Source organism: Toxotes jaculatrix, chromosome 5, assembly GCF_017976425.1.
Source record: "Toxotes jaculatrix isolate fToxJac2 chromosome 5, fToxJac2.pri, whole genome shotgun sequence".
In the NCBI taxonomy this organism is placed as follows: Eukaryota; Metazoa; Chordata; class Actinopteri; family Toxotidae; genus Toxotes; species Toxotes jaculatrix.
The window spans coordinates 22162145-22176233 of record NC_054398.1 but is presented as its reverse complement, the minus strand read 5'-3'; the positions used below and the strand labels follow the sequence as shown (position 1 = coordinate 22176233).

The 14089-nt window shown below is 42.2% G+C and overlaps 1 protein-coding gene across 2 annotated transcripts in view; it reads left to right on the top strand.

Moving 5' to 3' along the window:
* peak1 (pseudopodium-enriched atypical kinase 1) overlaps positions 1–12987 on the top strand; it is a 96876-nt gene extending 83889 nt beyond the window's left edge. For both annotated transcript variants that reach the window (XM_041037898.1, XM_041037899.1), the window contains exons 6-7: positions 4722–5542; positions 8676–12987. In XM_041037898.1, the coding sequence (XP_040893832.1) occupies positions 4722–5542; positions 8676–10064 (2210 nt within the window). In that variant the 3' untranslated portion in view covers positions 10065–12987. The remainder of the gene's footprint in view (positions 1–4721; positions 5543–8675) is intronic.
* Positions 12988–14089: the final 1102 nt, after the last annotated feature.

Here is a 14089-nt window from a genome sequence, read left to right as displayed (position 1 = left end):
TTTGTCAGCAGCTCAGTGTTACAGGTTTAGCGGTGGTGGAACGAGGGGAGGAAGAGAGAGGGAGGCACAGCTGTCAAACATAGCTGGCCACTTAAAACATGAAGCTCTCTGTGTGTGGGAAAGGATCTCGCTGTGATCAAGCAGCGTGTGAGAGAGAAAAAGAAACAGGTACACAAGTGACACAAGTGATAGAGAATGTGGGTTTATGGAGCAGATGCACGACTGAGATGCTTCCCTCCCTGCGTGTTTAAACATATGGCTGTGTGATGTTCAAAAGGTGTGTGGGTTTTTGTGTTAAAAGATTCATCAGAGGCAAAGTGTTTGTGTGTCATTGTACTAATTAGGCTTTTTTTTTTTTTTTTTACAAGGGTACGTGCAAAAGGGTATGTTGTGTTTGTGTGTGTGTGTGTGTTTTTGTGATGCTCAGAATACACACGGCCTCTGTGGATGGATATATTGTGAATGTGCTAAAAGCTCCCTGGATGATGCATGATGAGCTGCCTGCAGCCTAATTTTACTCTTCTACATGCGGCTAATGAGGAACAAGGCAGGAGTGAGTCTTTGTGTGTTTGACTGCCTTCAAACATTGTACAATATGTCAGTTTTTTTTTTGGGAGGGTGTGTGTGTGGCCCTCGACATTAACACACTGCCGCTGAGTGTCATGCCTATTTAAGTTTCCACATCTATCTCATCTTTTCTACTTGTCAGGATTTCAGACTTGATTTGCCTTTCCTCTCTCACTCTGCTGTTCTCTTCTGGCTGCATTACGGTAATGTTCCCTGTTCACACATTTTACTGCAGAATCACATTCATTTTTTGTCAAGCATCATTTTAAGTGTTTCTCTCTCTCTCTCTTTCTCTCACACTCGCTACAAATATAGTATACACACACTTGTGTTTTAATCAGAGCATCAGGCAGTAGGAGGCAGAGCACTCTCTGCCTCACTCAGAGAGAAATCTCCAGTATTGGTGGGAGCGTTGAGCTTGCCTGTTGGCACCAGCGGCTCCGTACAGACTCTCAGGGATGGAAACAGAGAGAAGCTTTTCACTCAGCCTCCCTGCGCGGCTGCTGCACTGCATTTACCTAAAAACTTTGAGGCATTAGTGGAATTGAGGTAGGCTTGTTCTTCTTGTTTTTCAGCCTTTTCTCTCGGTATTTGTCTCTTTCATCACCTGTCTGTCTGTCCGTCTCTCTGTCAGGTGTGTCCTGCTCACCCCATCGCCTCTTTGTATTTCTCCTTCTCTGTCACTTTCCTCACTTTTACCACCTCTCGCCACCCACTCCACTGCTCTGGCTTTATTCCTCCCTTCTGTTCCTCTTCGTCCTACCCACCTCCTCCATCGCCTGTGGTGTCAGAGTTAGTTTTATTGCACAGTGGCTGAGCAGTAATCACTCTGCTACGGCAACAAGTTCCTTCATCTCCTTATGAACAAATGTTGAAAAATAACAGTTTCTGTTTACGGAAATTGTGAATAGATGCCTCGATATGGAATTCTTGTCATTTTTACATATTAAATATAGCAGGGTTAACAGCAATTACTGATTTCACTCAGTGTAAAAAGTAAATTCCCTTCCAATTTGAAAGTGTTATAGCTTCATTACAAGTTGAGATGAATAAATGGTAAATTAATTTTCTTTCATTTGTGAGACGTAGTTTTGATTTATAGTCTAAATATACTTAAAGAGAGAGGATATCAGTAACTCAACCCTGCTAAAGAATGTAGCAAGCTGTTTTACTGCAGCTGCCTCAGTACAGTAACTTCTTGTTTGAGTGCTTGTGTGGCCTGTTGGAAATCTTTTCTTTTTTATCTATGATGGTGTGGTAATGTGCAGCAGAGAGAATGTGATGTCCTCTAAATTTAAACCAATCTAAACCAATACATGCGTATTGGTACCCAGAATTGGGTTGAGGAGATTGACAGCAGCAGCAAAATAGTTGTCTCACACACATTTGGTTCTGCGTTCTGCAGAGGAAGAATTAGCTTTTTAAGCCTGAGCAGATTTTTGAGTGTTTGGGACTCTCTGCTATTTTTTCCCCTGGATTATGGACACAAGTCAAAGACGTTGTGAAGTAGTTATAGTTTTCAGTTTCAATTATGTATCACACTTTTTTAAAAAACATCTGTCACAGTTTGTTTAGTTGAGATCAGATCCTGTTCCTTCACAGTAAGATTACAGCATTCATTTCATTTAACTGAAACTGCAGCATTGTGCTTCTCTTACAATTCTAAAAGTAACAGACAAAATAAATCACACTTTAAAATAGAAAGAATGGTACACACGTTATTCTGGTATTGTTCTGGTAATATTTACTCTCTATTTATTCTATTTATTAATTATTATTTTATTTTTTTTATAAAATAATTTATTATTTTACAGAATTGCATTTGACTGCAGTTTAATTGCATTGTTTGTTTGTTTTACTTAACTCATTGTTTTTGTGATTTACGAAGTGGCTGCTGCAACAATGCAGTTTCCCTTTGGGATTAATAAAGTACTCTCTCTCTCTCTCTCTCTCTCTCTCTCTCTCTCTCTCTCTGTCTCTCTCTGTCTCTCTCTGTCTCTCTCTCTCTCTTTCTGTCTCTCTCTCTCTCTCTCTCTGTCTCTCTCTCTCTCTCTTTCTTCTGTCTGTCTAGAGCTGAAACAGTTCGTTGATTATTTGGTTTGTCAATAATTTGCAGCTATTTCGATAATGGAATATCAGCTTCTCAAATATGTACATTTTCTGCTTTCTTCCATTTCGTATGAATGTAAACTGAATATTTTAACACATGAAGATGTTACTTTGGGATCTGAGAAACAATTAATAGATTAAAGAAATAAATAGTCTGCAAATGAAGCAATTTATCACAGTCCTTATTTAATTTATGTTTTGCTATTAATTGTAAGGTGAAATGTTAATATCAGCCTTATGAAGTTTTGTCTTGTTATTGTTAAATTTTTCTCTTTTTTCCATCTCTTTTTATTTCTTCTTTTATGTATTACATACACTCTGTCCTGCAATTAATCCTCCTTCATGAAGGTTTTAGTTTTTTCCAGAACTGTTTTAAAGGTGTTGATTCATCGTTTTGATCATTTTGGAGGATGTAGTTTCTACTGCTGTTGAAGTGTATTGCACTAGACAGAGAGGTCTTTGCAGTATTTAGCCTACTCCTGATGTAAATAATAGAAACACCTGTCCGTTTAGCACAATACAGTTCAACAGCACCACACGTTGCAGCCTCTAAAATGATCATAAACAGTTCACACAACACAAACGGAACACTATAACCTTTATGAAGACAGGATTTATTTCAGGACTGTGGTATAAGATTGAATTAGTTTTACCTAGGTGTACCTAATCAGCTGTCAGCTGAGTTCATATTCTTGTGTTTAAGTGAAGTGACAGTCACAAACTGAGTTAGTCTTATGTAATTAAGTGAAGTCACATCCACGTTACTGCCATAAAGGATCGAAAGAGACGGTTGTTTTCTTGGATGGATTACTGCAGATTGGTGGAGGAACACATTAAATATACTCGTTCCAGGGAGGATTAACAAGACTCATTTACTTTATCCTGACTGCTCTTTCTTAAGGCTTCTACTGCTTACTTAAGATGATGGCAGCGTGACGCACACGTGAGGGGTTATTCATACCGACAAGAATTTCAGTAGCTTTCAGTAGACTGTGCAAAGAGAAATGGTTTGTTCAAACAGATTCCTTTAACGTAGCGATGGCAGCCTCTCATCGTGATCTTCCACGAAATTGGGGTGTTGCTTACTGAGTTAAAAGCTGCGCAGCAGGGTTGTCAATGTCCTTGTACACCCACTCACTTAAAACTATCAAGCTGTTTCATTCCCATCATGCAAGCGGCACGACTCCTTTGTTCTTTCCATCTTATCAGACACTTGTCTGTGACCCATCTGCCTCTGTGGTCCTCAACTTCAGAGAACGTCGAGGGAGTCCAATCAACCCGTCAACCCTCCACCCACCACCGCCCCAGAAAAATAAGGTCACTTCAAGTCACTGATAAATGTGCTCTCCATGCTGCCTCTTTAAGCCTCACTGCAGAACAGGACTGCAGATTGAGTCGGGCAGCTGGATGGTTGGAGGGATGGCTTGTGCCCAGCTGTCCTGCTCTCTAGCTTGGATCCTCCTCAGGGCCACCAGTTACCTCACATGCTGCAGCACATAATCTTGTGTCACCCTCTTGTCTTCATGAGAGGCAGCAAGCCAGTGAGAGGCTGGAAACACTGAGGGGGAGAAACAAGTAGCTCTGGGGAAGTTGGTGGTCAAAGTGTGGAGTGATTTGCATTCCAGGTGTTATGTTACATACTGTTGAGTAGTTTGAGTAGTTTTGATATCAAATATAACTTTTTCTTTTGTATGCAAAAATCTCAATCTGCAATGAGGTACTTATTAACAGCAGCTGGCAAATTAACATAGCAATTAAAAAGCAATATTCCCCTCTGAAATGTAGTAGTGTATACCTCTATGGTACCATAAAATGGAAATACTTAAGTGTTATAAATGCAGTTGTGCACAATGTACTGACATCACATTATCATGCATTTAAAATTCGTTTCAGCTCTCTTTCCTGCTGTTCGAAGCTGCCATGTGTATCACATTATCCTCTCCACCTGGTTTTATATGGTGCAGTGGTTTAAGCACTCTATCAGTTTGAATTACATCGATTCTTACTCACACAATAAACATGCTGTTATCTTCCCTCTCCTCCAGGTCAATCCAGAGCCAACATGATCCCACTGAAACAACCACGGAACATCAAAGCATCCAATGACACCTTGGCCTCCATCGACCTAGACAGCCTCGCTGACCAGCCAGCCCCTAAGGCAACGCCGCCACCTCTACCTAAGAAGGCCGTACCCCGCTCCAGTACCGAACCCAGCCTGGGAGGCAAAGAGCCAGTCCAGGGAGCCATGAGACCTCGGGCTGAGGCCAAACCTGGGGGCACCAACCTCAGCGTGGCCAACCCTCTGTACGACTTGGACTCCACTTGGGAGACAGCTAGTCAGAGCTCCTCTCTCAGTTCTGAGCCTCACCCAGCCCACAACCATGAAAGCGGTGACTCCCTAGAGAGGCAGTCAGCTGCCACAGCCACCAGCAAGAGCCGCCCGACTAACAGCACGTCCTCTCTGGTTCCTCAGGCTGCATCTTCTGCACCCAGCGCCACCACTAGCAGAGAGAGGAGGGCCTACCCAAGTACGGAGTCTCTGGCTGGAAGGGGCCGAACAACAGGTAGAGGTGCTGGTGCTGGGGGAGGAGGATCCAAACCCCAGAGACCTGCTCTTTACAGGGGTTTGGACAGCTGGGATGAGGTGGTGGGGAGGATCCGGGGTCTCCACACGGACACGCTGCGGAAGCTGGCAGCAAAGTGCGAGGACCGTTTCATGGCTGGCCAAAAGGATCACTTGAGGTTTGGCACTGACAGCTGGTCCCACTTCAGACTGACCACTGGGAAACCCTGCTGTGAGGCGGGGGATGCTGTTTACTACACTGCTTCCTACGCCAAGGACCCACTGGTCAATTACGCCATCAAGGTGAGATGTCCGGTTCTGTTAATAGATCAGTTTGTCCTGCTGGATAACCACTACTGTTTTGATGCACAGTATAATGCTGTTTGCTTTTTGCCAGGAGGAGAATACTCAGGTTAAAATGTTGTGCCTTTAATATTGTGGGGCCTGGGAGATTTAATTAAAGTCCATTAAGTTTACTGAAATTTACTGTGTTTAACTTCATTCGTTTTCTTTCTTCAGACTGCCTGTTGAATGCCCCATGCATTGATGTAAAGATGTCTTAACTTAGAGCAGTTTACATGAAGTAATGTCATTCATTAAAAGTAATACTTCCTTAATCCTTAAACACTGTCTGACCCTGAAACACTGACTACACAAACTGAGCTAGTTTGTCCCACTTGTCCTTCAAAGTACATATAGCTACTTGTTATAAGCCTGGCCTCAAAAAAGCTACCATTTATAATGTATGATTTTCCAACAAACATCTTATTTTTAGCATTGCATTAGTTTGAATTTATTATTGTGTGTTTGTATTTTGAAGCTTTTGCAGTCTCCCTGCATTGAGGGGGATTTTAGATACATTTGGAGTCTGGTGATTGCTGTCCTTGAAGTAGACTTATTAAATGCTTGTATTTTGTTTTTCAGTGGCAGAAACGCCTCCCACTTGCTTAGCTGAGGTGGAGGAATGTGTTTGTGCTGAAATATTAGCGTTTAAACTTTAAGCCTTTAGGGCACGACCTTGTGCAATAAAACCTGTGTGCGCAGGAGTTTGGGTTTTTTTTTTCATCTCTATATAATTGTGTGAGGGTAGCAGTTTTGTCTGCATGCGTTAGAGTGTGCAAGAGAAGGCAGGGGGGGTGGTCGAAGGCAGAGCTTGCCGGAAGAGTTTTGAAGCTAAATACAAAGCAGATATGGATGAAGGTTGCATTATTCACAGGATATGAAACTCTCTGTGCTCCACAACACTTCAAAGCTTTGCCTTCATATTAGCAGCAGGCTCAAGAGAAAGTCTTGTGTTTTGCTCATCCATAAAAAAAGGCAACGAGGAGCAGCAGACGCACCAGAACACAAACAGGCCCCAACTTCCCAATTAGGCTTTCCCCCAGCTCTCCATTTTTAATGCAGCCCAGTTGTGCACCTGCCTTTCTTAACCCCCATCAGTGTAGTTGATCCTCCTGCAAATGAGATTTTACATGCTGTGATATTTTTAATGCAGCGCTAATTATTCATAATCCACCTTTAGCATGTCCGTGTGAATTATCAACTCTCAGAGGAATTCAGCAAGTGACTCGATGTGCTTCAAAGCTTTACAGTTTCCCTGAAATGTCAGCAGGAAACAACCTGAAGCTCCGTGTTACAAACAGCAGTACATGCTACTAAATATGGCATCTGAACAGTGATAAGTCTACAAATATGTCTTCAAAGAATGATCAGCAGGCAGCTGTAGTCTGAGTCCAACATGTCTAAACAAACATCCAGTGGACATGTACAGTTTTGTAGAATCCTGTCATGATGATAATATGATTTTGTATTACAGAAATAAGTTGTCCAAATAATAATTGCAAGGAAATTGTGATTAAAAACTAATATTACTGCTTTTGTTTTATACATGTAAAACAGTTAGTCTGATAATAACCCATGAAAGTGCAATGTGGTTCACCACATTAATAATCTGGTTTCAGCTTAGTGTAATTTTTCATTCATATGCCACATCATGATTTAGCTCACTTGAAACAGTGGGTCAGTGGTAGGGTAAGTGGTTAGTGGTTTGATTCATGGCTCTTCCTGTGCACGTGTCGAAGTGTCCCCAAGCAAGACACCGAAGCCCATGTTGTTTCCAATGTGAGGGTTTGTTGGGGGAAAATGTAAGTCAATCGTGCAAAAGCTTGTAAGTTAGTTTGGACAAAAACGTGTGTAATATAGGTGTTAGTTTTTTTTTTATCAAGTAAATTAGCGTAATTTTAGTTTTCCTGAGATATGCAGGTGGTTGTGCAGGAACCCAGTACTTCAAAGTTTCCTGTGTACTCCTGTATGTCAATCAGATGCATTCGACAACACACACATAACAGAAATAATAGAAACATTTAGTTCCTTATTATTATACCTGCTATGTCAGTAAATGAATTTTAAATCTACACACTACTTTCAAGCTTAATTTTGACAGTGAAATGTTTGCTTATTTTGATCGTGTCAGCAAACATTAAAGTAAAGCAGACTAACAGCTGTCTTACGAAAAGACTTTTCCTTCTGTAAGACAATTAATTATAAACTCACCATTAATGTGCAAGACGTTATAAACATTGTTCAACCAAAAATATCTTAGTAATATGTCGTGACTTCTTTCCCTTTGTTGGTGTTTTAGTGAATATTATGAAGTCTGCAGAGACTGATCCTATCCTTGACTTGGCTTCTCCTCTCCGCTGTGATCAAAGTGTAGAAAGACAGAGAACTGCAGAGGCTGTCACTGTGGTTTAGGAGACAGAGACACGCTCTCACTGCTGTCAATGGCAGCCTGGAGTCTTCTATCAGCGTCTCTCAGCTCTATACACTATATCATTAACAGCATGAGCTGAAATGTGCTAAAGAGAGAGAGCGGGACAGAGGGTTTTGAAAGAAACCGAAAACATCTTTGATCTTTGAATCCTCCAGTGCATTCTCTGCTAAATTGGTGTATTTTGCTGCAGAAGTTTGCTGTTTGTTTAGGTCTCTCATGGAAGCCGAGAGGCAATTTCTGTTCTTGCTAGAGTTTATTTTATTTTATTTTAATTATTAGCAGTCTCATGCCAAACAATGAAAATTTTTCTGACTTGCAGAGGTTTTTTTTTACAACTGCTTGGCAGAGAAACAAATAAACAAAGGTACAGACATCATCTTTTATCATTTAAAAGTTATTGTCAAACATAGCCTTAGCAGGTCTCAAACATATGGAATAGCACAGAGAATAACACCCCAAGCTTCACAAACAAGACTTGTCAGTGAGATCAATTCATTGCCTTTTCATGGTATTTCTTGGCAATAACAAAAACAGAGAATATCCCCAGACTTACCCTTTATTGCAGTATTTGTAATTTGGCTGTTAATTCAGCAATAGCTTAATAATCTCAGCTCAAAAGCAAACCTTTCATTAATGTTAATGTTCTCTTCTTTATTTATCTAGATATGTCGGAGCAAGGTGAAGGAGACCCAGCAGCAGTTTTTCCACAGCCTCGCAGTGAGACAGAGCCTGCCCGTGCATTTCAACATCCAGCAGGACTGTGGACACTTCCTGGCTGATGTCCCCACCCGCCTGCTGCCCTGGGAAGAGGAAGAAGGTGAGGAGGAGGAGGAGGAAGAGGACGAAGAGGAAGATGTAAACGGGCTGAAGGAGAAAGAGAAAGAAACTAAGACTGAATCCAAGACGACGGACTCCAAAGCTCCGAATGGTAAATTAGATGAAAGCCCAGCAGCAGCGGGTCACATGAACACCGCCGGTCGCTTGAGGAGCCGAGTGGTGGTCATCACACGTGAGGTGCCCTTCCAGACGGTGGCGGATTTTGTCAGAGAAGGCGTGGCCCGGCACACTCATAACCCGGAGCTGTACGAGCGCCAAGTCTGTCTCCTCCTGCTCCAGCTGTGCTCCGGCCTGGAGCACATGAAACCTTATCACGTGACCCACTGTGACCTGCGACTGGAAAACCTGCTGCTGGTCAACTGCCAACCTGGCAACCCCTGGAATCTTGACTTACTCGAGCCCAACAACAACAGCAACAGCAGCAGCAGCTCTGGTGCAACCTCTGCCAGTGCTGCTGCTACTGCTGCCAACGCCACGTGCCCCGCCCGCCTCATCATCAGTAACTTCTCCCAAGCAAAGCAGAAGAGCACTCTCATGGCATCCGACCCCGGTACACTGCGCGACCAGTCGCGCCTGGCACCTGAAATCGTCACAGCTACTCAGTACCGCAAGTGTGACGAGTTTCAGACTGGGATTCTTATCTATGAGATGCTGCACCGGCCCAACCCGTTTGAGGAGACACCAGAGCTGAAGGAGAGGGAGTACACCTGGGCTGATCTGCCGCCGCTGCCTGTCAGATCGCTCTATTCACAGGGCCTGCAGCAGCTGGCCAGGTTACTGCTCACCGTCAACCCGTCTGAAAGAATCCGGATGTCCGAGGCCCGGGCCTGCCTGCAGTGCCTCCTCTGGGGCCCTCGGGAGGACTTGTTTCAGGCGCTGGGCTGCAGCAGCACAGGCCCCATGTCGGGGGCCACTTCCAGCCAGCGCGAGGCTACCCTCCAGAACTGGCTGGACCTGAAGCGGACACTGATGATGATCAAGTTTGCGGAGCGCTCCCTGGACACGGCTTGTGGTGTGAGCCTGGAGGACTGGCTCTGCTGCCAGTATCTGGCACTGGCCACCACAGACTCCCTGAGCCGGGTGGTGCACATCCTGCAGCAGCCGCAGCTGCATCCTCGGTCCCAGAACCAGAACCAGCCGGCGCACGCGGCACCGAACCAAACTCAAACACATCTAGCACACACCTTCCACCTGACTCAGTCACAGCCACTCTGAGCTCCTCTTCCCAGCTGTTACTATGGCAACAGATCCAACTTCCCCTGTGTGGTCCCTCTGCTGAAGTGTGATGTAAGCTAATAGTCAGCTTTGGTGTTGCAGCAGCCACAGGGCTCACCTAAAACTAATCAGCTGGTTGTGCAATGTCTGTGTTTTCTTCATGGACAAATCAGTCCACACAGTGCGAGGCTGTGTTCCCATCAAACAGCCAGGAGTCATGATCAGGGTTATTCTTAGCGCTCAGATTAACAGCTGCACGATGGTCACAGAGTCCTGCAGATTAAGCGGCTGTCTGACGTCGTTCTCAAATCCAGTCCAAGACAAAATAAAACGTCACCACTTTCAGTTTGATGTCGTTTTGGCTCTAGAGAGTGAACTGGCAGACACATCCAATTAATCTGTTCCTTTAGTTTTTCACTTCTCTCCTGTGTTATAACACTAAACCAGTACAAGGTTGAAAAGGTTTAACAAATGTGTGAGGGATTTTTAGATTTTTCAATTTTTTTTCAGCCAAGTTCTGAAAGATCACAGAGATGAGAGATCTATATATTAGATAGAATTTTCAAGGCAGCTGTCTCTGTGGTTCATTTGAGACAGTGTCAAATGGAATAAATTTGGGATTTTATAGTATTACACATGAATATTTTACAGAACTTTTACCAAACATCTAATGATACACCACAGTTAGATTTTTGTAGAGGAAACCCGAGACAGCATGAGAAGTTTTTATGCCAGTTATTTTGGTTATTGTTACATAATGTTGTTTTCACTCTTGAAAAGACGCAGATTTAAAATCTTTAAGAACTAAAAGAGAAATGAAGGGAGACCAATTGAAATGAAGGCAAGGGGAGGAAAAATGGGAAAGGTCAAAACAAACTTCCTGACGATGGACTTGTCCTTTTCAAAATCTAATCTAATCACGGTGAGATATTTTTTTCAGCTACGTTGATGCAAAAGTGAAATATGTTTTTCCACTGAAGCCAAAGATCTACCACTGATGCTCCACTTGGAGAGTTTAAAGATACTTTTACAAGTTTTTACCAGAGAGGTTTATTTCAGTTTATTACAGTAAAGCAGTAAGACATGATTTAACAGTGACTATATTTATTATTGGTTAGTCCTGAAGTTTGCACAGCTGAGACGCCATGCAGATCAGTTAAATGTCACTCTCTGTGGTTTAAAAATACAAAAGCCAATCTGCAGTGGAATAAAACAAACATGATATGCCCTTACATGCTGTTGCATGGTACCACACTTTACACTTATTAACAGGGCTTCGACTGAGGTAGGTGATGAACACTGAGCTAATTTTGGCTTTGCAGTTTTCAGAGCACGGTTAACAAGTTTCAGACGCTTTGAAGTTAAAATGGGACACAACTGCCCTGGCTGTTGGTTTGGTTTCTCTCGTCCGAGTATGTGCAATTATTGTCTTCGTTTCGTTATTTCCTTTGGAGGTAACAGTGTATGAGCATTTTTTGTGCAGTCTTTTACTAATCCTCTCTTCCATTAATTTTGTGGCACATAAACTGATTCGTTTCAGTTAAATCCTGCAACTTTAGAAACAAAGTGAATCTCAGTGTAAAGAACTTCTCACAGCGGATGGGAGACAGGGATGTTTCAGGGACTGCAAAAAGTTCTTCTTTGTCTATTGCGTTGTTTTTGTCAAGTTGTTTTCGAACGGCTCTGCGTTACAGATGACATTTGCACATTCAGCCTGAACGTTGGTTCTCCTCGATGGAGACTGAACACGATGATGATGATGATGATGCAGGAGAGACTGAGAAAAGTTCCCGTGAATTTGAGGAGCTGGATTTGATTTGTTTTTGCAGCGTGTGGAATGTAAACGTGTTGCCTGGACTGAAACAGACGTTTGGACCTGGTCTCATGCGCTTCTGAGCACTCTCCTCCTCCTACTGAACCACTTTGTTTCACATATAAACTCTTTGTGTAATTATCAACCACAGCCTCGAAGAGAAACAGCTCAACCACTGAGACTTCCATTCCTCCCGCCTTCCTTCCCGTCCTCTTGTAGTTGTCCGGCGGCAGATAGTGCATTGATGCTCCCTTGCCTGTCGCTCAACAGATCTATTCTGCTTTAATTAAAGTCAGCTGCGTGTTATTGATCGGCACCTTCCAGCCTGGACTCAGTGGAAGCAACACATGTACACAAGCCTCAGCTTCCCCACAAAAAAACAATAAGAAACACTTTGAGTTTTATGCACATGGGTTTATTTGTGGTTACGATGAGCAAACACCTTGAAACACATCTTTAACTCAGAACTGTACTCTGTGTACTCCTGTGTAAAATGTTCCCTTGATGTGCATCCAAGTGGACGATGTTTTCAAACTGACACTGCAAAGAAAAAAAACCACGGCTTTGAATCCACCAGTTTACTTCATTTGCTCTGGGTTAAGTTTTTCTTTTCATATCTGAAAACTGCAGCAGTGGAGCTTGTCACTGGGGGTGAACTTTTGGGATCAGGATCCTGTGTTTGTTTTACTGCAGATGTACAATACAAGATTTAATGGTCCATGGAGTGAAAATGAGACAAAGCAGGTGTGAGTTTGTTGCTGCGTTAAAGGGTTTGTGTACTGAGGAATGTGTGTGGACAGCACTGGTGGCTGTCCTTGTATTTAGAGATTTAAGCCTTTATATATTATATATAGTATAAATATATATAACCTTTATGTCTTTTAATCCACACACTATTTTGTCGAGTACGGAGCACCTCTATTTCTGTCTTTAGAGTCAAAATATCATATATTCATTTTTAAAGCTTTACTTGACTTTCTTCAACCTCGCTTGTTTTGGGGGAAGAAATAGGTGAGTAGTTATCACTGTCCTCAACAAAGGATAAATGAAAAAGATCTTATTCTTCAACTGCATTAATATACAAAACAATGTACAGTATTTTTACCCCTCTTGTAAAAAAAAAAACAAAAAAAATTACCTGCTTAGGAGATGAACCACTTTGAAAAGAGGCTGAAGGATGACTTTTGAACACACCATTAAAACCCAACACTCGTCGCTTTTGTTCCCCCCTCTCTTCTCTCTCTCTCTCTCTCTGCTCTGGTTTTCTCTTTGCGTTGTTAATTGCCACTGAAATGGAAAAAACAGAAGCTCTCTGAGGCTTTCTATTAATATGTGTACAGTATGTCTCCTGGCCTGCCGCCATTTATTGTTGATCAAGTTAACCAACAGTAACAGAACAATAAATATATGTTTTTATAGATAAACTTTGTGCCATTGTGTTTTTGGTGCTGTGTCATGCTTGGTTTGAGCCTTCAGAGGAAAATGACTAGAAACTGTAGTAACTAGACAGGCTGTGAAAGGAAGCAGTGGGCCAGTCTGTGATGGCAAAGTTTTATATAGAATTATTGTACTTGAGATTTAGACGGATTTTTATACAATTTTTATTTATTTTTAAAGTCTGTCTCACTGCCACTGAAGCCTATGTGAGTAATATGTTTAGGATTAAGAGTAGACAGAGTGACAACCTTTTTTTCCATTCGTTTTGGACCTGAGCTGATAGTAGTGCGTCACTGATTTCTTCTTCTTCTTCAAAAAAGAACCATCCTCGAGCCTTGGGCTGATAATGAGCCTTTGAATTATTTACAGTGACCATACTAAAACTGGAAACATATTAGTCATTTCAGTGGTTTGGAACATCAACCAAATCTCTGTGGTTTTCTTTTAAGCTCTAGAGAAACCTAAAATCCGAGTGTTTGAGTTAGATTTTGCTTTCATAGTAAATTTTAAGAACTTGCTCATCCCGTTTCTTTGCAGATGTATCTCAGAGGAGCAACGTGTCTTCAACTTATTATAATTAAATCTTCAACTTGATGTTTCTTTCTACATGCATCAATTGATGTTTCCAGAGAGTTAGATTCAGATTTAAAGATAGACTCTCTGATTTAGTCATAGTGCCCAACGCCAAGCTCAAAGCACATTTCTTCCCAGCTCTTTACTGAGCTGGATTGAAATTACTGTTTTTTGGGGAATTTAATTGAGCACCTTAACAAAA